The 26772-nt window shown below is 43.3% G+C and overlaps 1 protein-coding gene across 1 annotated transcript in view; it reads right to left on the bottom strand.

Annotated features, from left to right (window-relative positions):
• Positions 1-1533: 1533 nt before the first annotated feature.
• Positions 1534-26772, bottom strand: part of ADAMTS18 (ADAM metallopeptidase with thrombospondin type 1 motif 18) — a 340132-nt gene continuing 314893 nt past the window's right edge. The window contains exons 21-23 of the mRNA XM_086947715.1: positions 12914-13126; positions 11787-11934; positions 1534-4169 (exon numbers count right to left, since the gene is read on the bottom strand). Of these exons, the coding sequence (XP_086803841.1) occupies positions 4051-4169; positions 11787-11934; positions 12914-13126 (480 nt within the window). The 3' untranslated portion in view covers positions 1534-4050. The remainder of the gene's footprint in view (positions 4170-11786; positions 11935-12913; positions 13127-26772) is intronic.

Here is a 26772-nt window from a genome sequence, read left to right as displayed (position 1 = left end):
GTGGATTGCCACGGATCTTTTTAAGTATTCAGCAAACTGTTATAACATGCCTCGGAAAAGAAAGCATGCGCCTTAATGTAGGAGGAAGGACACATTCACTGAATACGTGGGCTGATTTTTAAAACATTAATTTCAGCAGTTTTATTATGTACGCTTGTGGATCTTTGTATCAGTTAGAGCTTTGTATATTGCAATGAAGTTGCACTCATGTTTTGACAAACACCTCGAAATGCTGCAATATTAACCAGTTAGAAAAAGACACAATACACTCGCCCAAGTGTCTGTGTATTGGTACAAGTTAATGATTTAGGATTTATATACAGATTGGTGAAGTGATAGTCTTGTATTATAAATGACAGGGCTCCAATTCCACAAAGTCTGCAGTTCGTCCTTCTATTTTAGAGGTTGAGAAACCTCTTTATTTTCAAGGGTGGCTTTTCATCTGGGTCCACTGTTGCAGAACCTGGTCCTGAATGACCATTCAGCTCAAAACCATAGGGTCCATCATTGGGAAGCTCCATCCTTTTCAAAGGGGGAGACTTCCAATGCGTATTATTCTAGCCGGTGGCCGGCATAAGAAGCATGAAGGTCGCATGCAGTTAAAATTGTCAATGAGCCCACGCTCAGGGGGAGAAAATTCACTATCTGGCGAAGTCATTGATTTGTTTTTACATCAAGGCTTGAAATGGAATATAAGTGCCAGTACCCTGTAACAGATTACCTGCTTGCCTCTGAGAAGTCACAGTACTCTCTAATTAAAAGTATCATGTCACCCTTGAGAAGTGCAGGTACTCTCCCTCTCTCAAAATTAAAAATAAGTACTCTGTTTTAGCTAAATAAAGCACTTCTTGTGTTGTTTCTGCATAGCAAAAAATGATGATGCTCAGCCGCCGTGCCATAGTGGCCTCCTGGCATGTAAGTGCTGACAAAAGGACGTATACTGCATCTGCAGAAGCACTTTCGCCAACACAATCCTCACTGTTTGCAGGGATCTGTAAAAGTACCTAAGCTCAAAAACAGTGTTCCTAGCTGCTATGGGCCCCTATTTCATTAGAATCATCGAATATGAGGACCCGACCCGCTTCAGAGGCACTGTCATTAATAATCAGAGAGAGAAGTGCTGTCTTTATCTGCATGCACCACCACTACATGGAAGGATTAGATTAACACAGCCAAAACCAAAATCAACCGAAATGTATTGCAGGTGAATTATGTGTTTCTGATGTTTACATCTGTTGCTGTCAGTAGTATTTATTACTAATCTTCCAGATAAAAACTAGGGAGTATATTTACTAAGATTTTGCAGCACAACACACATTTTTACTGTGCTTGTGGGCCTTTGTAATACAGAGTAAATATGCACTACCTCTTGCCTAACATTTTGCCATGCAAGCACTCACAAAGAAATGTAATAATGGTACCCCCTATTCTTCCTCCTGAAGAGCAATGTGAGGGTGTGAGATATCCAAAAGGGAAGTACTGTGTGCGGAGCAATAAATGGTGGAACATAGACTCACAAATTAATTAGACAACATTATGTTGAGGAATGTGGCAAGTTGAGGTTTTGAACAGTTTTGTTTAGTTTTCCAAGAATTGCTAACAATTTCCAAGAACACATATTATACAGATGATTATGATTTTTTTAAATTTGAAAAGAAGTAAAAATAAGTTCTTCATAAAAACGACAAAGCACAAAATTGAAAACTTGCTTTTCCAGCAGCAAGTACAATGAGCACCATTTTCTTGGTAAAGTATTTGACCCCTTGAGGAGGTGTTTTTTTCAAATATAAAAGTCATTTGAGATATTGTCTCTGAAGAATGACATATAGGTCTAATAAAGAGGCAGTCTCATGAATCCTCTGTGTTAATATGGATAACGACAATAAAGCAGTGTCTGGGCAGATGTGAAGCTGTAAACCTCTGAAGAAAGTGTAGTCTCCTTGTCTAATGTTCCTTGGCACAAGTCTGCAGACATTCAGTTCTTGGCAGGTTAGTACTGTTCCTTATTAGTTAGCACCATTGTGAGTGAATGATGAATTGTTGTCACTAAGTGTCTGGATATGAACATTTCTATTCCTTTGATTCCAATCAAAAGTTGACGACAAAGAAAAAGAACAGAGGCAGAACCCTTAAATATCTTATTGGTAAAATGTTCAGCCTTCACTGGGTGCTGAAACCCTAGGTGTACACCAGCTGGTCAGAGTTTTCCTGATCAGACATTCCATAATCATGTCCCTCGCTCAGAATGTAGACCTTGTCTTGGAAAATATTTAAATTCATCACACTGGGAAGAAAAAGCAAGGTTCAAATGTCAATCCTCCAATAATATTCCAGCTGCTGGATTAAGCAGTTGACAAGGACCGATGTGTAACTCTCATTTGTCCCCTGTTGAAAAGTGCTAAGAACCTATAGACATTTAATATTAAACCTAGAATCTGAAAGGCGGTTGATATGGGTTTTAAAGCACATTATCAATCACAGAGTCTGCAGCAGTTTGATAGCAATAGACATATCATCAAGTCTAGCATGAAACCTGGAGGCTGTTCAGTGCAGGTAGAAAATTACACTGGAAGAAACAAAGTCTCTCCCCACCAAAAAATTATGCATCATGAGCATTTTTTAGAAGTTGTAAAATTAGTCAGAAGCTATTTAGTTGAAATGCACAAAGTTAGAAAATTACCTTTCATATGAGTCAGCAACAGGTTTCTTTTGAAGTTTACACAAAATGTCTAAACCTGTGATATCTAGGTGGAAGCTGAATTGTTTTGTACATGTATGTTAGTGAGTGTGAATGTTAAGTGGTGCAGGTTAAATAATTTTGTTTGCCCATGTGTTCGTTATTAGCCCAGAAACAACACATTCACAAAAAATGAAAGAGAGAATGGTGGGGAAAATATTGTGTACTAGATAAAGAGATTAATCTTGGACTCTACTCCAAGGCTATCAATGTATATATACCACCATCTTTTCAATAGGGGGCATCACTAATGAGCATTGTGTTTTTATTATTAGAACATTGGAATGTTGGGATCTCCATTAAAGACAATGGAGAGCTCCGGGCTTATAATGACTGGTATAAACCTTCTGCTACAACAATCCAATATTTGTCTTTCTGTTTCTCCCTTTTTAATTTACGACATTCTACCCTCAGTGGATGTAATGTCCTAATAGCCATATAACCCTTCTGCCTTGGGCTGTACCAGTTGTTAAAGGCCCTCTCCCTCGTTATAGGCCTTCGCCTGCTTCTCTGGCCTATAACTCGGACTCAGGGTTTTCAACAGCCGCTATAGCCCTCAGCAGTGGGCCATAAGGCTATATTAAAGAAACAGCAAGATCACAAAATGCATTATCCCAACTGTAATTTGAAAATCATGAAACCTTCTCATGACAAGTGATTGAGGTGATTATGAGTGATTGATTGTGTTTGTACCAGAAAGAGAGGCTATGTAAAATGTTGGGACACATTAAAGGGAAACAGTAACCTTTATCACCAACATTATATCTCTTTATATCAAACCTAGTAATTGTGTTTTTAGAACCCATTTGCAAAATATGTTTGCAGTGCACAAACCTGATGAATAATTTGGGTTTTGAACTTCTGAAAGTGCAAATAATACATTTACGTGACCATGGTTACTTTCACCTTACTTTTCAAGTGCTCATTATTAACCTTGAGCATCATGAGTAAACAATTTTTCAAGCACATTGTGACTCGAGTCACTGTCCCTTTGAACCAGGCACCTAGAAAGGCAGAATAACCAATTGTCTCTTACAGGGTAACCTGAGGACGGTATTTCCACTGGAAATATCAGCATGTAGGCTCCACAAGGCATACTTTATCAGAATGTCCCAATGTGAAAGCTTTCATCCAACACAGCTGGTCAGAGTGCTTGAGGAGTACCACCTCAGAACTTTCTTTCAGAACTGTTCACTATGGGCTGGCTCTTCATGCACATGTATGTATTCCATGACATACTGTTCTGCTTTCAGACATTATCTCTAGCAGAATGTGAAAACATCACATCACTTAAAGGGCAACATGTGATACTGCTAGAGGTTTTTCTTTGTGCATGATTTACAGCACTGAGTGCCATAAAATTTGTGATTGCAAACACCATGTTGAGGGACCAAATGACACCAGCTGAATAAATCCACACAGGACGGATCATCTGAAACAGAAAGAGAGCGAATTGCGTTTAGATTTTTAATGCTGATCAATATTCAATTAATATTTGCAATAGCTACTATTTTTCAGGACCAACATTTTTTCAAAGAAAAATTTGTGTAATTTTCCATTCACTCACTTCTAAGGTTTTACACTCAGCAGCAGCACTTACTTACAATCAACTCCAACTTGTTTTCCCTTCTTTTGTCAGTTAGCATTACCATTCAAATATGACATACAACATTATGTGAAAAAGAAGCAAATATTATTAAGATAATTATAAAGAAAGCAAAACCAAGAAAGCCTATTAAATATTAGAAACTTGTTCAGGGTTATGTTCTAATTTAGTACTTCAGTTATAGTTGGCATTAGGGGTAGGTTTAGGATTATGTTCAAGGTTAGTATTATTTTATTGCTTATAGTTACTTTTAGGATTGGAATGTGTGTTAGCACTCGTTATTTGTAGGCTTATGGATGGGCTAGAGTATACACATATATGTGGTAGGGTCTTTGAATACTACCTATTATACATATTACAGTTTTGTTACATTAAATAAATGTACACTTACAGCCTGATGAGGGAAATATAATTACGGCTTTTTCAATTCTGGACAAAATGGATACTTGAACCTCTCTTCATGAAACAAAGATTTTTTATCCCAACTAAATATTTTTAGGGATAATGTCAATGTAGCAGAGTTAACATTTCAGGCCACCCCGGTGCATGCAACGAACCAAAGCTGGGTGGCTATATCATATTAGCATTGGGGCATGTCCTATTGTGTACAGTTTCCTATCTTTCAGGCACCTCTTGGGTTCCAGTAGTTCACTATCATCCTAAGGCATGACAAAGTTCATGAGAGATCATAGACAGACCACCGAAGCACTCGCAGACCTGCCTTAAAATCATACCGCATAGCCCAAGCACACAGAAATGCTCACACAGATAAATATAGGCTCCGGCATACACACACATACTTGTACACCATCAGTCTACCATCAGTACATTAAAGTAATTCTTCACTTCAGTTTTGTTGAAAATTCTGTGAACTGCAGCCAATGTCTATTCAAACTCATATCCTGCCACATCTGCGACACTCTTCTTGTTTGGTCTGACAAGAAAGTCTGAGGATTTACTAAGAGAATATATAGATCAACTAGAGGCAGAGTTTCCGTATTAGAAAATATGTAATACTAAATATCCATCGTAATTCACTTTGTTTGTTTTTTGATAAAGATGACATGGGTTTCCAGGCCCTTTTGGACCCATCTACACCGCTGATTAATGTTCATAGTAAGGTTTACCAGGCAGTTTCCTTGCATTTGGAGACAATTGTCTTTATTTTTTCAAACATAAGTCAGAGGATAAAGCAGGGACAATTAATTCATGACAAAATATCTTAAGTTTGTGTTTTTTTTAAGGTCTATAAATCTGTTTTAACATAGGCAAGTCATATTTTTCCTCTGAGTCGGTATAAGTCTATGCAGCTGTTTCCTATGCCCTACATTGACTACATAATTATTAATGACATATTAATACTCCATGTTTGCTCTAAACAATTCTCTCTTCTAATCTATTTTAAGACACACTTACTAGGTTTATATTTTAAAATTCAGACTATTTCCTTTGCAACGAATCCAATCCTTAGTTTTGGAGTTTCTCAATGTACATGTAGGAGTTGCTGTACTGACAGGTCCTAGCTGCATCTGATACTAAAAAAACGATCTCCAATGTTGATATAAGTAATTTGGATTTTCCCAAAAAAGGCTCTGTCATGCAGTGCTATTGTAGTGGTAAGACATGCACATGCACTGCAAACAGAAAATGTCGCCCCCTATAAAAACATTTACTTTGCCAAATTATTATGCTTCTTAGGTTCATAATTCAGCATTAAATTCACTAGTCGCTTACGTCGACTCAGATGCGGGTTTCTTCTTTGAACCTTTATTCCCTCATAATGCATGAGAAATGTGTCTGTGGTATAGATGCCATGCTCAGTTTAGAAAAGCACTTAAATCTCTGTGTGGAATCTGTGTTTAGTGGTTTCATGCTTTTATTTTTATAGCAGACTGCAGCTGTCAATGATAAAAGTTCTCTTTGGTGGTTACTGCCTTTCTGGAGCAGCTGCCAACCTCTGGATGCATGTTTCAGAGGTACTCGTGCCTTCCTGCTCAGCTCAGAGTACACAGAAATGTGACATTTGGATTAATCCCGGATTCTTTCGATTGATTTGAGCAAGCTTATCGTGATAATGCTTTGTTCCCTGGGTCATCAATTCTGCAGATTCTGAAACGTACTTGCACCCTAAAACTGTTGTCTATGCCCTGGTCGCAATTGTGCTCTGGGAATACACTAACAGCAGCAGTCTAAAGTAAACATTTTTTCATGTTTTAGAACACTACTTTATTGGGAGTAAGCACAAGTTTACACTATAGCATTATCCAGGCATATTTAGCTCCTTCAAATGTCTCGGAATTTAGTTAAGGTCCCTATTCCAACATACCCTCATCTGAGCCAAATGGATTTTTTTTATTTTTTATTTTATTTTAAGTACATTTTTTTTCCTTTTTTTCTGCTTTGCCCTGTTACTATAATATATAAATGTGCTCTTTGATCTACAAAAAAAAGAAATTTTCCCGGGTAACTGTCCACCCATTTCTTTAGGTTCCCCTTTATTCGGTAACCAGAAGCCAAATTTAACTTTCTGAAATTGAAGAGATTATGTTAATAACAGACCATAGGCCGTTCGTGGTGCCAAGAGCAGTCTATTTTTCCTTTTTTGCGTGCAGTATTCCGCTATCAGTAAAGAGTGAGCTGTTTTGCATTTATGAAGGTATCACAACGTTAGGCTGTCTGGCTGTTTCCAAAACTACTGAGGGCCTAATTACGAGTTCCTCTGAATATTTTGACCCAGGCGTAGGCTCCTCTTTACACATGGGTCCGAATTGCGAATTTGGAAGTATTTAACTCGTCCGATAAACAGCAGATGCGCTAAATAACTCAGCCTTTGCTAAATTAATCCAGGTGAAATTAACTAAATTTTAACAGGTGATACCATACAGTTTTCACCGTATCATGCAGATTTTGCTGCGTTAAATACAAAAATCTTCATGTTGTTTGCCATGAACTTGTAAGAGATGTTATTGATCACACCCAATAAATAACGTACCCCGTGATATCGTTATTTGTCATGTGCAGGGCCACTGGAATTAAGCGATTGTGTGGCAGCAGCAATTTTTGCATGACTAGAAATTTGCAGCATTTGCCACATAATCCATTCATCTATCCCATGATCTGCAGATTTTAACAAAAATAAATATTTTTTCTAGGTCAAATCGTTCTAAATTTGCTAAATGTTCAGCAACACATGTTGCTGCGCAATGGATGGCCCTTTGCAAAGCTGGACTGGTCACCTTTGTTGCTTATTGCTCTATGTGGGCGTTAGGATGGTACTATTGAGGTGCAACCAGTGCCCATACATTGTTACCAAGTAAAAAAAAATGAAATGATGAAGTGATACTATTACAGTGTGCCACATTATGCCACTTAATTTGTTTTTCATTTATGCATCATTTACTCAACACTGCCACATAATTTGGCCCTTTCCAGCCACATAATTTGAGAGGCCCGATCATGTGCAATATATAGAGCCTTCGCTTGTAATCAGGCCCTTAGATTCTATATTTAGATTTGATGTAATGCTACAAATACTTTGAAATTCTTTGAAAACCGCTGAGATTGTGCGAATTATAAAATGCCCCTTGGCTCTGTAGACTTTAACTAATCTACATAAACAAAACATATTGGGGGTAATTTTAGAAAGGTATTTTCAGCCACAAATGTATGTTAACATCTCATAAATGTCTACATTTACACCTGAGAGGAATTCATAAAAGGAATCCTGGTAGGTGAGTTATTTCAGACCATTTCTCTACTACAACTACAACTGTAAGAAATAGACAATAACATCTCACAATTAAGGGGGAAGCGGTTGGAACAAGGTGTGCATAGTCTTTTAAGTTTTTGAACACCAATAAATTGGTTTGTTTGTGGACATTCACAAACTCTGATCTGACTCTTCAACCAAAAGAATTGTCTAGAGATCTTTTCAATCAAAGAACTGGAGTAACTCTTCTTCAAAGAAGGGAAGGGGAATGAATCACCTCTAAAGCTGGAAGTGCAGGGAAAGGGAGTCCTATGGTAGAAGGAGGAGGGCGATGTGTTCTGCATGGAGAAAAAAATGAAATGTGCATTTTGCACTTTGAAGCTTAGTTCCCCACTGCCTGAGTCTATACGATGTACAATAATTTTAAGAAAACAGGGCTTTCTGCAGATGTCCCCACTTTTTGCTCCATTTGGACTATTAGATCATGGTTTTGACTCTGTCAATGCATTGGAGCCAGCTTACCAGGCCCACGTGACATGCTATTCCCCCAAAACTGATATGTATAAGTTGTTAACCCAAATTGGTAAGGACTCTTACCCCCCTTACAAGTCCCTAGTACATGGTACCAGTGGTACCCCAAACATGGGTGGTAAAGGGGTCCCCAGGGCTTGCAGCACTGTGAGTGACCCAAAGAAAATACAGACATCAGGCCTGTCAATGCACCATCTTTGATATATGCTGGGCACCCCTATGGAGACCCTCCTAAAGCCCAGGAGGCAGGGTGTAATATATCAAAGGTGTGGACATGTAAGTGCATGCTGATATGTTCCTATAGAGTACTTTACCGTTAAAAAGCACTATAAGTGATAGATGTCCCATGGAATAACATGGGCTGACACCTGGACAAACCAAAGTTTGGCAGCTTCATTATGGTACTGCCTAAATATGTCATGTTTGGTGTCAAACAACATGCCTTCTCACCCCTGACATGATTCTTGTGCCCTGGGCGATGTGGCATGCACCCAGGAGGCTACCTTTGATGTTGTATATCTAGTTTCACCAGCTTCCCTGTGCTCTGGCTGCAAAGCCTGTGCTCCCGACGTTTGCTGCTGCCAAGACAGGATTCTGACCTTCTGCCAGTCAGTGTGATCACTCCCAGGAATCCGGATCAAAGGTTCAGGCCAGTAGGAGGTCACACCTCCCTCCTCCCAAACAGACTAGTGAAGTGGCACGTCAAGGATGCAAGCTTTATAGACTACAATGTCTCTGTTATGTATCAGGGCGGCCTCACAGTGAATGAAACAGCCCTCCCTCTGCATCAGGCCCATTGTCTGCTAGGCAGACAGGAACTTAGTTATGCAGGGGTTGTACACCCTGAGAAAGCTAGCCACACCTCCTTGTTGAGCAGCCTGGTCTGTACAATACAATTAGATTTCTGCCATCTTTAGAAGTGGCAGAATAGAGGGTTGGAAAATATGACCCACACCCCGGATGTGGTCACCTTACAGGCAGGCTACTGCCAGGACTAGCTACTCATTGGCTACTAGCTCCCACACCCCATAACTCCAATTAATCTAGGATTTAAGTGAGCCCTCCGTGACACCAAAAACTCAGTTCCCAGCTTCCTGCATCAAAGAGGACAGCGGCGGCGGGTGGGACTTCCATTGAAAACCGGAAGTTCCAATCCGCGTCAGGCACTACGGTGCCTGACTTCCTGTCTCGCCCGCGCTGTGGCGGTGATCATTTTCTTGGGGGCAGAAAGCGAGGGGTAGGCTCCCTCTGTCTATAAAGTAAATAGCGGGGTGGGCACCTGCAGGGCTAATCAATTAAATAAGCGGGTTGGGCACCCGCAGTAATAATTAATTAAATAAGCGGGGTGGGCACCCACGCTGGCAACCACAAGAGCAGGAGCGCTTCCCCCGAGGGAAAACAACAGCGCTCTGCCCACACATGGAAAATAAAGCACCTATTAGGCGCTGGGGGCACAGCCAAAAACACAGGCCTCAGGAATGACCCCTACAAAAAGAAGGGTCCCAGAAACACAGCTCCCATAGGTGAAGAGGGCAGGAGGGTCCCACAAAGTCCTGGACATCAAAAAGATGGAGCAAACAGTTCCCAACAAAGGAAAGTCCATCAGGCATCAAGGGGCTGGGCAGGGCCCAGGGAGGCAAGCCTTCCCCTGGGCCCCAGCAGCAGCACACCCCTAGTAGATTCAAGTCAGGAAATAAGAACATTTTACAGGAGTTGACAGCCTCTTTTTATACACAGAAATCCTTTGTCTCCAAAGGTACAGGCAAGGGGTGAACCAGATGCAACTGGTTCCTGAGCACTTTGTTTTGCTCAGCCCCTCTGCCTATTCACAGGGTGGGTCAGGGACATCAGACACACCACAGGGGGCGGAGCCAGCATTGTGGAGGGAAAGACCAGCCTTATTTAGGTCCCACGTGCACTCCCTCCCTGCCATCAACATGCAGATCTCCCCATTCACCACCGGGGCAGACCCATCCTGACTCCAGGAGCCTGGCACACCAGTCAGCTCCAGCCAATCACAAGCCAGCACATTCACTGCACAGACACACCAACTTCTAGAAGTGGCACTTCCACCCTAGACACATTAAAGCCTGGCACATCATCGCACAGCATTCAATCTCACAAGTTTGCAAATACCAAACTCTACCCTGCACTCCGCACACATCAGGAACTACCATGGTCATACATATTCCCCATGCATTCCTATGGGAGGACAGGTCACTTTCACACACGCACTCAGAGAGCGCACGCACTTTACACTGGACCACAGTGAAAAAGGGCGCAGAGACCTAAAATCACCAACACCAGGTTACAGAAACAGGCTAGGCAAAAGCAAAAAGTTTCTGGGTGAACCGGCCAAAGGGCCAGGTCCAACATGCTGCATATTGGAAGAGGAACCTGTTGCAACATTGTGTAAGATTTGAAATGTCATGGTTTTGTTTTGAAAAGGAGATAAAATCTACCTTCAGGAATGTATGATTTCCCTTTGAGACTCATTATACTTTGTTCTAGAATTCGGCTACAAAATACATTTATAAGCGTTTGTTCAGGGAATGTTTTGTTAAAATTTACATATGCAAATGAAACCTTAATGCATCATAAAGTCATAGCTGCCTTTCCGTAAATAAATAGTCCGGACATTTCAGCGCTTCCTACAATTAATTGTGGATAGTTTGTATAGAGAAATGTTGCTATCCTGACCTTCCTATTTAAAAGTTCGTAGATTATTGTTGTGTCACCTAACTGTGCTCAATTCCTATCTGGTTTCAAGTGGAAGATAATTCTAAAATCCTAAAAGTAATATAATGCATGGTAATCGTGTGAAAACATTAGTACTGACGATGGAGCTGGTACCACACGGCTAGGAAAAGAGATTGCCTCAGATGAGAAAAGTGTGGTGCAACGGCCAGGGCTGCTGACTTCAGAGCACAGGGTTTACGATTTGATCCTCGATTGAGCACCATGTGACTCTGGGCAAATAGCTCACTTAATTTCCATGACGGCCCCCAGCACCTTTAGACCCGTAAGGTTGAGTAGTTCACGCTTTACAGATGCAGATTTTTACATTTACAAATGCAAATCCAATAACTGTTATGCACCCTATTTATCAAATGTATCAATAATCTAACTTTTTCTTACTGTTAAACGTTCAGCATTTATAGTTAGAGTGGGTACATGAGCATTGTTGATTTTTGATGCTGTACCTTTAATTTGAACCACAGGGCAGAAGTTAGTATTGCAGGCTTTTGATGAACTAGGCATCTGAGCAGGCAAACAACCAGCTGATGGTCTTCCATGTCGTAGACACTGGACAGTTCGTGTCTGTATGCCCCCTCCACAGGACACTGTACACTGCCAAAAAGAAAGCAAAGCATTCATACTTCACTCCCCAACTTCAGATCTACACATGACATGTAGTGAGTGGCGCGTAATCAAAATACTGAAAATGTAATGTTTCAGCATGCATTACAGTGTGAATATCAATTACAGACGCGTATGTACGTTCTTGAGATAATGATCACAACACTTTTCCCATGCACCTTTCCCCGTATACAAAATGTAGCCAATTACATTATTTGTCCCAAACCTATAACGCTAGGTGCCTAGAATAGTGGCCGATATCTAATTATGAGATACCCCCTGCTCAAACCAAAGAAAGAGATATGACATTAAACATGAAAAAACTAAATACATTGCTATCAAATAGTTCTTTGCTGACAATTTGTAGCATGATATTGATTTAACATCTGCCGCTGTAAAGTCAAGTTGAAAAAAATACAGCAATATTTGTAATGTAGCAAATAATAAATGATGAATATAATAACCAGTAGATGCTGCCTCCCTGTGGAGTGCGCCACAGAAAAACACTGCATAAATATAGGAAACATATGTACACTGGTCTAATTACTACTGTTCTCTGAGCCATCCTACGAAATGAAGTAAACACCAGTGGTTTCAAGAGCATTTGCAAAGGTTTGTCGTTAGGTTCTGTAGAGAACATTCTAGGAGAGATTGAAGGTGGATGTGGAAAACAAAATGCATTTTGAGAAAGGAGTGTGTGAGGAGCGTTTCTCTCCTGTCCATTTTCTGTAGCTTAAAGGGGCAGGAAGTATAACCACCAGATATTATTTGGACTCATGTTGAAATAAGAAAGACTGTGAGTAATTTTTAAATATTTCATAAAAAGAGGCCATGTTTGTAAACAGAAATGTCTCAGTTAATAGAGGAGATGCCTATCTATCAGAACATTCTAAATATATCATTCAAAAATACTTTTAGAATGTGTTTTAGAAAGTCACTCCTGGTGGTTATAGTAAATATGATATATCACCTGTTGCCATGGTGAAGAGTACCATCTTGACAGGCTGCTGTATCCTGTTTGAGTTGGACAGGCTCCGACATTACAGGCTTGCTCGAGTTCTATCACCGGTTTCTCTACATTTCTGCATCTTCGATGAGGGAATGCGATGAGTTTGCCATGAATTCCCTTCTCACTACACTTCAGTTCACGCCGTTGTACTCCTGGACCACACGTTGTTGAGCACTAGAAACAGAAAATGCAATGACACAAAAAGTTGAAAAGAAAAATGGTATGATGTATATTTTATTCATAAATTGCAGTCATGGATAAATTGTAGCCTGCCTAATACTGGTATGAAATATGTATCCATTACAATAACTCGCAATCTGCTCAGGAGATAATTAAGCACAGATACAAGTGTGGCAAGCTTCTTGTTGAACGTGGAAAGGAAAAAAAGAGAATTTGATTGTATAACAAAACTTCGAGTTTTAAAGTCATATCACTCCTCGGTTGGGAGCAAATGCTTACTTTTATGTGATTTTAAAGGCTCACTGTGGTGAGATATCATTTTTTCAGCATGGGCTAAAAAGGAGGCCAAACTCTAAGCAATAGTCTTACAGCGGTCAATGAACCACTACAATATTACCATCAAACCCACCCTTTCGGACAAGTCCCGAAGTAAACATACGAGCTACACTCAGCCAATCAGGATTGCCCTAACATCTGCCTTTAATCTGTTTGTTTGAAAGGGTGGCCACCCTTTCTAGCTGACAGAAAGGGTGCCCTTGTTAGGACAGTTATAATTGGCTGCTATCCAGCAATCATAATCCTTGTCGGCAGCCCACACTATTTTTTTTCCTTGACAACGCTTAGTGTTGAGAGAATTGAAGACACCAAGAACACAGATCGTTTTCTCTTTTAGGATGCATAATCCAACCATTTCTTTAGTTTCCCATTTCAAATTCTGATCATTTTTTTAACCCAATGTCAGTCCATGGACAGGGTATGAAATGACAGATTCACACCAATTCACTTTTGACACCTGTTTAACCTGCTCCTGCTCAAATGCATACAACGAAGGAATGCAGAACCTAAATCAGTTTGTAGATATGTGACACAAATACTCATTTGCACATTTAAGTTGCTTGGTGCTAACCTGCTTTTGCAGCTACGCCCACACATACATGTCTAGAAACCTGTCGCTGTCAATACATTTGTGAATGTGTGGATTCAACCACACTGCCCAGGATGTCAACATTTAAAAATCCATCTCAGTCATGTTAAATTCCATCTGTCCTGATTCTGTGACTCAGTCTTTGGATTTTATATGCTAAAGTGCACATTTTGAAAATCTGGCATCAGCTTGGGAATGCACGATGCCATGTGAATACGAACATATTTTTCTAATGAGAGTGTTATCTTATTCTGTTCACATACCCCCTTATATGTGTCTTATGATTTAGTCAGGTTTTTGTGAATTTTGAGTGATCGAATATGGATGCAACCTGGCAATATCTTCTACTTACTTAGGTGGTGAACTAACACACGAACCTGTCTCCAACTTTACCACATAAAATATATGTCACAAAGGATCAATCTAGTTTATTTATAGTGTATGTGCAGAATCGAAGTGTTATGTGCTACACGTTGCCATTGTTAAGTTGGTGACAATTCTTTTCAACATCTCTGTGGACAGATACCTGTGTTTTGCAACAACTTACTCAACCGCTGCCGCATTGCAACGTGACTGTGTGCGCTGGCAGAATGTGTGCCCTTTACAGACAGAGATTGGAGCTGTACCACTTTTCCATTTTGAACTAGTGCAACTGTTTTTTTTAAGTGCGATTTCAGGACGTGAGTTAATTGCACATCCTTCTAGTTCCCCTACCAGCTACTTTACTTTGCCCTGCAGCAGTCCCTTTATTTATTGCAGCACAACCAGCTGTCCTTGCTTGCTGTTCCCTTTCTCTATTGTGTGCTTCCAAACTTCTACTTTGATGGTTTTCTAATCTTGTCTACATGGTTCCCTAGCACATCAATTACTGGAGCATATAATTTGTGGACCACTCCAGTTTGTGTACCTCTCTCCACGAGGAGCGCATACCGTTGAAATTGTATATTGGAGCTCCCACTTTAAATTGACAACATTACGCCATATTGGAACAGACGCCTCAGCACTCCCATCTTTTTTTCCTTCCAGGTCCCATTGAATTTCTGGACCTAATGCTGACCTTAATATCGAAATTCAATTGCAAATGTGCATGTGAACCTTTTTTCCAACCAAGTCCAAATAGCAACTACTTAATTTTCCACACTACAACCCAAGACATTTTTCCGTAGTCATGTGTTCTCTTGCCCTCCTTTTTAGGTCGAGCCTGGGCAGCGTATGTGCTACTCTGCAAGGCATGCTGTATTCAGGTAGGGACTTGAAGCTCCACCCATTTTTCTCCTTGGCTTCTGTCGTTTTCCACTGTAAACTGTGGCTGTTCATTGGTCAATAGGCTTAGGAGTTCCTTTTTAGCACTGCGTTGTCTCATTTTTGTAACCTCCCGTGGTGACACCCTGTTACGTGTGTTGTTACTCGGTAGGCTTTAATTACAGTCTCTGAGCACTATTTCCCCCATTGCATTGCAAATGCTTGCTCAAGTTGGTGACTCTGTAATTGTTTTGAGTCAATCGCCTAAATATCGTGCATGTTTGCTCACATTGGCCTGTGTCAGGTGAACTAGCTTTCTGTCAGAGTACCCTTGTGTCTGTATTTTAAGTACATGAGAAACTGCGTTGAGCCATTGATCGTCCACATTCTTGGCTTGTCTCTATAACGATTCACTCAGGAACCCTTATTCTGATACATATGATTACCCTTGATTTAGTGATCCTTTGTTCAAATTACTCTTTTAATAATTATTTATGTATTAGTTATAAGTTACAGCTTTTAATCCCCCAACATAGTGGAAGCTAGACAACCCAGCTGACCTCCTGAATGCATTCTAAAATATATTTCTATGCATCTTTCAAATGCCCCCATCCTGCGGATGTTTCATCACAAAAGTAATTTAATGATATATCTACACCTTGCACTCAACCTTAAAGGGCTTTCTTTTAAAATCAAAACAATGTATATTTGACCCCATATAAATATTTTCCTCTGTTGATGGGGGTGATATGGCTATAAATTAAATGTATGATTTATCAGATATAATCACTGATTTACTCTGGCTGTGATTTTCATATAGTATATGGTTAGCATGTACTGAAGATGTATTAGGGCCATGATAGTGACAATCCTTGGGGTTTCCTGGTAACCTTTTGCCCCGTGTTAAATATATGTTGTTTGTAGGTACGTGCCAGACATATAAAGCACACAGGCAGCAACAACACAATGCTGGGCACGATGAGATTTTTATAGTGGGTGGTGCAAAAGAAAAGGGAGAGCGTGGGACAGAGCATGAAATGTAGGGGTTGAAAGTGGAGGGATAAATGCTACTGAGATGAAGCTTACAAGTAACTCTGGGGGGTGGGGATGCAAGTGGTGGAGTGGTTTAGTGTTGTTTCTCAGAATATTGGACAATGGCCACGATAAACTACTGGATTCTGAGTTCAGCATTAGAATACTGGATACTGGAGATTTTAGTTGTTAACATTTTTGATTAGAACACAAAGAAATCCTTCACAAAACACACATGAAGAGTTTTCTAAAATGATCAATAATGAAGACAGAATATGACCTCCAAACCAGAACCAGCCATGGACAAACAAAATCCAAATAGCATACATATCTGATATGTCATTCTTTGGTCAACGGGATGCTGAAAAATGTGGTAACAAAATCTTATCTAGCTAGCAACAAATAGGGACAATATTAAAGAATGTGTGTTCCTGTGGAAACATAAATGTGTGCATATGTTCTAGATTAAATAATTTCAAAAGTGACAGACTCAGATCAAGAAACCGCTCATTCCATATAAGGCCTTCCCATTTGAATTGGAGGATGTCCAGGCAAATTAGAAAAATCCCTTTCTCCTGTGGGTCTTGCAGAGTGACGGAATGCACCATGGTAAAGATGATCCTTATGAACTTGCTGAATAGGCATTATGATTCACAAAGGTAAACTTACACTTTTGTGTAAGTTTAGGATTGTTTGCTACAAACAAGGTATTTTAATAGTAGCATCTTCACGACTGCGGAGTCTCCGCACATATAAAGATCGGACCTTCTTTTCTTTTTACGTTCAGAGACTCCACAGTCTGAAAGATAATACTTGTAAAATATCTTTGTGAATAGCAAAAACTTGTAAACGTACACAAAAGGGCAAGTTTACCTTTTCTGAATTAGGCCCTTAGTGCATATTCTCTGTGGGCTATGACACAGGTATCTATTCATTCAAACTAAATAGTCAAACTACAAGCCAACGTTTACATTTTTGCTTCAGAATACATTTACAGCTCTTCACAAACATTCACAGGCATATGCCTGGAAAGTTGCATCTGGCACAGGCTTACAGGCATACATATGGGAACTGTACTACTTTCCTGGGGACCCATCGTCCTGATACAGAATTGTACAGAATGCTGCACTGAGGGAATGTAGTCTTCTGTGTAAACACACACAGATGTTTGCTTTGCTCTGTGGGGGAAAACATTTTCCCCACCCACCAAGAAGTCAAGTCAAGTCAATTTTTATTGTATAAAATTAATTAAAATTATTACAAAATGCATTTGAATCATCGATAAAAATAGTAAGTAAATATTAACAATTAAAATGAACAATTAAAATAAATAGTCCATACAAATAATTTGAGCACATATATTTCAGTATGGTACTATAATTCCTTGTTCTGCTTGTTGTAGGAGTGATTGTACTGTCTTCATGTATTAAACTCCCCTACATGCCAACATAGGACATGATCCATCTAACCATCGCATTACAGCTTGCCTGCATGTTCGGATGTTCAGTTTGTTAAAAATGGACTTTAAAAGCTGTCTCCTCAAGTCCGTAAGTGATGGGCAGGCACATAGTAAGTGGGTTAATGTTTAATTTTGATATCCGCATAGGCGACAATTAGGGTCAGCGTGACTACCTTTCCAGGATGGTAGTAGGTCCTTTGAAAACTATAGGCCCAGTCGATATTCTATGTATCTTTGTTTTAGTGGCCTACTAAAGTGACTTTCCAGATAGGTCTGTGACTTTACCCCGGAATATGAGTTTATCACGGTCCACCCGTGTCGTCGTTTTGCGGTAGTTGTTTTATCTTCCAGATAGGATCCCCATTTGACTGCATTGTTTATAATTTTGTCGAAGCTATATCTATCTGGCATCAAGTCCCATGGTGCTTCGATTCCTATACCATTCAAGGATTGGGACAAGAAATCTCCCCAACTGTTTGGCACGTGCTGTTTCTTCTGGGTGGTTATTTCTTTCCAGCACAGGTTATCCAGTGAGCCTTCTTCAGACATGCGTATTTTATGACAGAGTTTCACAAAAGTTCCCATACTGCGAAACTTCTGATTCAGCAGGCCGAATTCAAAACGAGCCTGCGCTGGTGATGCTGATTTTTGGAGGTTGAAAGCTGCCTTATAAACCTTTGTTTGTAGGCGGTTTAACAGCCCCGCCTCTTTGCCACACCAGGTGACCAGTGCGTACGACAAGGTGGGTAGGGTTTGTGCTTTTATCACTTTCAGGAGGTGTGTATAGTTTGGACAGCTTACATTTTTTTGCAATTGCCGGTATGCGTAGATCAGGGACTGTGCTTTTGCCTTTAGATCTAATTTGTGTTCTTTGTTCATTGCGCCACGCCCCAATTTCAATCCTAGGTACTTATAAGATGTTTCCTCCTGTATTGGGATACCATTTGCATACCATTTAAATGTTTGCTTTTTCGGGTCCACAATGCGTATCACTTTGGTTTTATCTTTATTCAGTTCCAAACATTCATGTTCCAAATAAGTTACCAAATTGTTGATCATCCTTTGCAGGCCGATTGGCGTTTGACTCAGAACAACAATGTCATCCGCATACTGCAGGAAGGGGATCGGAGTTTTTGACAGGTATGGTTGGATGACCTTCCCCGACCTTGGGGCCAGAACGCAGCCTTGTTTTAAGCCCTGTTGTGTATTAATTTCAGACGTGATGCTGCCTCCGTCTCCCAATTTAACTCGTGCCCACCAAGAAAACCCTTCCTCTACACCCCACCAAATAGGAGAGGTCTGTTCCTCTTCCCATCCTGCTCGGTGTAGCGTTGTGCGAGTTAGCAATGATGAAACTGTTGTGATGCAAACGTTAGAGCATAGAGAAGTGAATGCAGGTTTTGAATGTTGGGATTGTGATCATGTTCAGAAAAATAAAGACCTGTTATACTAAACACCATCTGTAGCATAGTAATTAGTGGGTACCGAGGTTGGGAAGGGCGCTACAGAAGGGAAGTTACCTCAAACCTTGACTGGAGTATCTTTATGACCATTTCATGGTGGGAAAGGGCAAAATCAGACTATAATAATGCCCTAAAATGTCTGTTTCAGGTGTTCTTGAACTACCAATACTAGCTAGGCCTTGGAAAGCCCCACTCTCTAACCAATGAGAGGGACTTATGACTGCAGATTTTCTGCACTTCTGACAGCGAAATCTGCAGTTGCAAATCCACTTACGCTTGCTATGAAACCTTTTGTGAATTCCAGGCAGATATAAATGGAGGTATTTTCAGATGTAAACGTACATTTTCGGCTGATAATACATTTTAAAGTAGGGCACACAGACTGCCATTGCCTTTGAAATCTGGTGCCATAAAAAGATCCAACTGGGGGCGTGGCCAAGGAGGCAATGGAGTGAGACATGTCTCTCTCATTCTGCATTCTCCTAGGACCCATTGCAAAGCTGTTTATTGCCGAGGGGCACCTGCTGCCGCTCCATGGAGCTCCTGACCACCCTCAGCAACTGATGGCAGAGGATAAAGCTAGCTACAGCCGTATTGCAGAGGCTGGCATCACCGATGCACCGGAGCTAGAAGCGACAATTCACTGGTGTCATTTTGTCACCAGATGCTGCTGTGCACCCACCGCGCGGCATAGAGGAGCCTGTGAAACGTCGTGGGTGCTGTGTGGGCACGCACATCACCCCCTAGGGACGCCTGCCTCTGTGGTTGACCGGGCCTGCATCTGCCCCTGTGACGGCTGCCTGACAACGTAGGAGGCGATCATCACACCACACCGCTGGGCAGCCCGGAATCAGACCACAGCACTTCTGCCCCCTGACTGTCACAGCCAGGAACACCTGTGCATCCTGGGGACTCCGGGCCCATCGTCGGAACTGACAGAAATACCCTGGCTGCTGGTGCAGCCAAACAGGATGGTCTGAGGGTCCCCCACTGCAAGCCACCCTGTGCTGGCATTGCTGAGACTGGAGGGGAGGGCCCGGTCCTTCACTGACGTGGAGGGCCGGGCCCTCCACTCACGTGGTCGGGTTGGGCCCTCCAAGTCAGCCTGGCTGACTGCCGCTGACGCTAGGAGCTGACGAGCAGAGCCATTCCTGTCCCTCACTAGAGTGAGCCCTCAGAGTTGTGGGCCGGTGAGCAGGAGATTATAGCTGGGGTTGGGCAAAACCCTTGGAAAGGGAGCCAGCATGGGCCGGTTGGGCCCTGCGCTGCCCTGCTTGATCCTGACAGAAGGCGGGGACACTGCCTGGGGGTGCTCCATTATGGAGCCCCACCCCAACAGTGCAGAGGGTATGCAAGTAAACACAGAACTGAGTGGGGGCCCGGGGGCTGTGTCAGGGGCCCCTGGAGGCGAACTGCAGAGGAGGCCTATTGGAGCTGGTGGAGTGGAGGGTGGCGCTGCCTCATAAGCAGTGGTCCCAACAGCATCATAAGCTAGGCCAGTAAGCAGCATACTGCGGCGAAAGAGCTGATAGCTGTGACCTCTGCTGGAGGTGATATTTTGATGCAGGCTGGTGGGGCCCCTTCGCTGACGGCCTCTGATCTGCCCTTGAGTGAGGTGCGCTGGAACTGTGCACCCTTGCCAGGAACAATTGAGCTATCCCTTCTACTCCTTTAAACTTGGCAGGATTCAGAGGGAGTCAGCCGCAGCAGCCAGGGGAACACCGGTGAAGGAGACACTCTTTTGGACTCGCTGTCTGGGGCAGCCCCCAAGTGTCCCGAGTGAACGAGGGGATCGGTGGTGGGGCCGGTTGAGGGAGTGTCCCGTGAGGCTATCCCCCACTGGTGTAGGCCTGCATACTCATAAGCTGCACTGGGGAATTGCACCCTCTGGTGACCCCAGTGGCTCTCCCTTTGCTATGCCACATTCTAAGGTGGTCAAAGCCACCTCAGTAATGTCTCCCTGGAACAAGAATTCACAGCATGAGACGGTGTCGCTCCCCCCACCCCATCACCTGCAGCAATGGGGGAGAACCTTCAGCCCGATCATCCAAGGATGAATGGACTGCTTCCTACAAGAGATACAAACTGATATGTCCTCACTCAAAGAAGAACGCAAATCGGGCCTCCATGACATCCGGAGAGAGGTGTCAGAAATCAGAGACAGAGTGAATTACCTGGAGCGGACAGATGACGCTCAATCAGAGGAGCAGGAGATGCTGTGGAGGCACATTAACATTCTGGAAGATCAACACATCAAGCTGCAAACAAGGCAGAAGGACTTAGGAAATTGGAGCTGCCATAACAACATCTACATTCCTGGGGTGCCACCGGGGGCGGTGAGCGGAGGGCATGGACATCATGAACTTTACAGCAGAGCTCTACAGGTGGCCCAAGGCAATGATGATGCAATCCCACCTGCCCTGAATCGGGTCCACTGACTTTCTCCGAGGATGGGGCGAGCAGACAGCGTACCAGATATTTTAACCAGGGTACATTTCTTCACGGAAAAGGAGACAATCATGCTGGCAGCTAGGGGCAAGACAGAGCTGACTTTCCATGGCTACATGATACAACTTTATCAAGATCTTTCCCCAGTCAACCTCCAAAAAAACTTCAAGCCTATCATGGATAGGCTACTCACCCAAGGCCTCAGCTACCAGTGGGGCCATTCCTTTGCACTCCGGTTCCAGTGGAGGGTAGATGCTGCTCACTGCAGTCATTGATGGAGGCAAGGGCGCTACTGGGGCGGCCAGAAGACCCTCCGAAAGGGGACGGGCCGCCCGGCCTGGCCCCTCGAGACGTGACCTCAAACCCAAGTGGGCTACAGTTCCTCAGTGTCGCTCCAACAGGCAATACACAAATTATCCTCTCAGGATGCCAAGAAGGACGTAATTAATCATCTCCGGACGCTCTGCAAAGGAGCCTCCCCTGACTACTCGACTGCTGACTCTGTCTGATTACATGGTGACATAAAGGCTGACACTAACTCACTGTTTCACCACATGCCCCTCATATTGAACTATTGGTGATGAAGATGGGCCCTGGTGGAGACGGGGAACCTTGATGCTCGGATCATGTAGTTCCTTCTTCATTGCTGATGGCCGCCCCCATAGACTTCCTCTTTCAGAGGGGGAATCCTCCAGCGGGATTGGAGCGCTTCGGTGCTGATCTCCGCATACAAAAGAAGTCCTAGTTAGACCTGGTTGGTCTCCTGTTATTATCTGTTGTATTTTGTTTTTTCTATTGATCTACAAGGCTGGGAAGGGATGGTGCAGGAAATAGCAGATAAAACATGGTCCTGGGAGGGACCAAACACAGGGCCACCCTCAAGCAGGGTAAATGTGCAGGGATTCATCTCAACAAGAACAGAGGGCGTGGGAAGCAGGGCTAGACTCTCTCTCCCTGATCAACATAAGTACTTCTGTACTGCTGCCAGTCCACCCAAACACTCTCCCCTGTAAGCCCATTGACCACTCATTTGCCTTGAGTGACCTCAAACTGCTTTCCCTAAATGTTCAGGCCTAAACTTCCTGAAGAAATGGAAACACATTTGGTGATATGTGTTTCAGCATGATCCAGATGTCCTACTGCTTCAAGAGACTCACCTGGTAAGCCTTCACGTTCACCTTCACTGCATGACACACCCGAAATATCCCAGGCGACACTGGGCATACACCACCTCCAAAACACTAGGAGTGGGCATCCTTTGCAGAGCTAGCTTTTACACCTCTTAAAGAGACCAGGGGCAGGGAGGGACGTTACCTGTCTCTTCAGCTACTCCGGGGTCAACGGACATTAAAGCTGCTCAATTTATATGCTCCAAAGACACAAACAATAAATTCATCTTACAGGAGCAGCTGGGGGGAGTGGAGGTTGACTTCATAGTCTGCGGGGACTTCAATTTTTCTGGGCCCCTCCCTAGACCGAAGTTCTATGACATACCAGAGCACTGGCACTATGTCTGAGATTCTTAAAATAGATATTGAAGACTACAGGTTGATTGATGCATGGTGTTATCAACACCCAGGCATGAAGGATTACTCCTTCTACTCACATGTGCATGCCTCCTATTCACGCATAGACTATACCTTTGTCACACCGTCTATCCTGTGCCACCTTCACATGGTAGAGCTCTCAGAGATCTCTATATCTGACCACACCCACTTAGCACTCACCTGGGATGCTGGTGCAACCTGCCCTGAACACACCTTGGGCTTGCGCCTTCCTTCGCACCTTCTGCACGATCCAGGGGACATAGAAAAGATATGCAAGGGCATTGAAAATAATTTTTGCTTCAATAAACTGCCTCAGACCTCACTTTATATGCTTTGGGATGGTTTTAAAGCTGCCATTAGGGGCACTATAACAACAATTGCAATAGTACGAGGATGAGGGCGAGAGGTGAAATTGGTAGAATCCAAATTTATGGTGGAGATTCAGCAGCTAGAGAGCCTGGACAAGCCTACTCAAAGAGCCAAGAGGCAACTGGCCTTACTGCATGGCCAATTGTGAGCCCATTGCACAGGCAAAGCTGAGCATACTCTTCTATCCTTGCGTCAGAGATACTATTAGGTTGGCGACAAAGCGGGGAAACGCTTGGCTCATAAGTTACGTCACCTGCATGCTAAATCACATATCGCTAAGCTGCAAGTAGGTAACACGGGTGGGAGATTGTGGAGAGTGATAAATTAGAGGCTTTCCAGAACTATTATCAGAAATTTTACTCCTGTGAAGACCCCTCCCCACATGGCTTCGCGCATTCCTTTCTGAATGTGACTGGGAGCCATTACCCTCACAACATTCAACCCTCTTTTACAATCCTATTGCAGCAGACAAACTGCATGATGCAGTTTGTGCCCTTCCCCTAGACAAGGCTGCCGAGCCCATACTCTTCTATCACCTGTTCCTCCCCCAGCTGCAGGAACACCTCCTACGCTTGTTCAACTCTTTTTCGTAAGACAAAGGACTTACCCACCCAATGGCAATGGCAGAAATTTTTCTCATACCCAAAGTGGGGAAAGATCCTGCACAATGCTCTTCGTACCACCCAATAGCCCTCCTTAATACTGATGCCAGGTTTTTCACTAAAAGCCTTGCTACCCAACTCGACCCTCTACCAGGCCTCATTAACCCTGACCAAGTGAGGTTTATAAACCAGCGACAAGGGGCCGATAACATACGGCTCATAGCCCATTTAGTAGAAAATTCACGCAGACTTGATATACCCACCTGTCTTCTCTTCTCTCACTTGACATGAAGAAGGCATTTGACGGGGTGGTCTGGACATATCTCCAAGCTGTAATACATAAATTAGGTCTGGGGCAAGCCTTTATTTGAAAAATCTTGGCATCTTACATAGCCCCAACCTCTTATGTCTGAGTGAACGGGGGGCTAGGAGCTTGATCTCACTACACCGTGTTCCAGGACAGGGATGCCCGCTCTTAGCCCCGCTCTCTGCACTGGCAGAAGAGCCCCTACCTATCTGTGTGTGGGGATCAGAATGGATCAAAGGCATATCCTTTGGCGGCCAGGAGCATAAGATCAATCTCTTCGTGGACAACCTCCTCCTTACTCTTACCCAGCCACATATCTCGCTCTCTAGTGTTATAGAAAAGTTGCAGACCTTTGCAGCCATCTCTGACTTCAAGATCAATATGACCAAGTCATTCATCCTTAATCTTAACCTGCCGGCCCCAGAGGTAAAAACACTGCAGAGCGTAACTCCCTTTCAGTGGTCGTCAAACTCCATCAAGTACTTGGGTCTCCAAATCACCTCGCCCTTTAAACGTGGTCCCGGACTAACTGGTCCTCCCTTGGTCTCTCGATTCTGATGAACCTACAGCAGTGGAAACCCCTCTACATCTCCTGGCTAGGGCGTATAAACGCTATTAAAATGAACATACTCCCATGGGTTCTGTATATCTTCCAGACACTGCCTACATCGATCCCACAGGAGGATATCCAACACCTTCAGAGGGATCTGCGCACTTTTATTTGGAATGGGAAACCACCTTGCATAGCTCACTCACTATTGATACTGCAGCGTGATGGGGGGTCTGGCTTGTACAAATTTGTTGGAATAATACTGGGCGGGGCATCGGAGGTACATTCCGGCATGGGTGGTGTGCAGAATTGAAAAGGATTGGTTCAACATGGACCAAGCAGTGGCATGCTGGCCCCTGTGGTACCTTGCCTGGCTGCCCAAATGAGCCTGCCCGCCCAGAGTCTATGTTGCAGCCCTGATCAGGACAGTACTAGACTTCTGGGACAGAAATGCCGGGAAGAAGGGGCTAACCTCATTTCCATTTTCCAATACTCCCATAACACACAACCCTGACTTTCCCCCGGGCCTGTCAACACACACATTCCATAACTGGGCAGATGGAGACTGCAAGACTCACAAGGACCTATTTGTGGGAGGCACAATTAAGTCCTTTGAGGACTGTCGGGCTGAATTTGCTCCCCAGCAACTGCACAGCTCCAGTACCTCAAGTTGCGTCATTAGGCAATGCATCCTGGGGTGCACGAGGTGGCTACTCACCCCCTCATACCTTTTGAGAAGCTAGTACGTGCCTTTGATCACACTAGAGAGTTGATCTCCAAAATCTACCAGATACTGCAACATTTGGTCCCTGACCACACACATAAGTACCAAACCACCTGGTACTACGCTACTCCCGGGGAAATAACCACTAAACAATTGGGTGCACTATGGCGTGATAACCCTAAAACCTATCGCAGTCTCTCCGCACGCGAGACTGCGTACAAATTGATGTTCCATGGTATCATACGCATGCCCATTTAGCAGCTATTTACCGCACTGTCCCTAATATATGCTGGCGCTGTGGAAAGGAAGAAGGCACTCTTTGCCACATCTGGTGGTCATGCAAAGTGATTACTACCTACTCGAAGGAGGTCCTGGAACATGTCAAGGTCATTTTAGGCTTCCCGCTTCCACACCTACACCACATAATCATTTTGGGAATATGCCCCTCCCAACATCGCTGCTATGACACACGCTGATTGGGCGCTGACGAGCCACCTGCTGTTGGCTGTGTAGCAGCTCATAGGCTGTGCTTGGAAGCAAACGTCATCCCCCTCTGTGGCACAGTGGTTCGCTAGGGCGTGGCACCTGCGGGCGCTGGAACGGCTGTCTCATAGCTAAGCCAACACAGACAAGAAGTTCCAACGTCTATGGCAGCCACGGATACACTATCTTACACGCATAGAATTCACATGTTTTAACCCCCCAAAACTCAGGGCACTCCAGCTTTTTGGCCCGAGTGGCCCGCAGCTTCCCCTAGCTGTATCCCCCCCCCCCCCAACCCCCCCTGCGGCAACCTACACCCTGCTAACATATTATACCTGGAATCCTTTCTGACCGGCATGAATCTTGTTGGTTTGATGTTTTTAGTTTGTCACATGAGGTTATCCTGATTCTAGATGCCACCACACACCAGACTGCTCTGCCATCATCATCATAAAATCCAATAACACTCCCATAGCTGGGTGATAGTTG

This window comes from Lissotriton vulgaris, chromosome 12, assembly GCF_964263255.1.
Source record: "Lissotriton vulgaris chromosome 12, aLisVul1.2, whole genome shotgun sequence".
Classification (NCBI taxonomy): domain Eukaryota; kingdom Metazoa; phylum Chordata; class Amphibia; order Caudata; family Salamandridae; genus Lissotriton; species Lissotriton vulgaris.
Note: the sequence above shows the minus strand (reverse complement) of the source record. Positions and strands in the feature narration are given on the sequence as shown.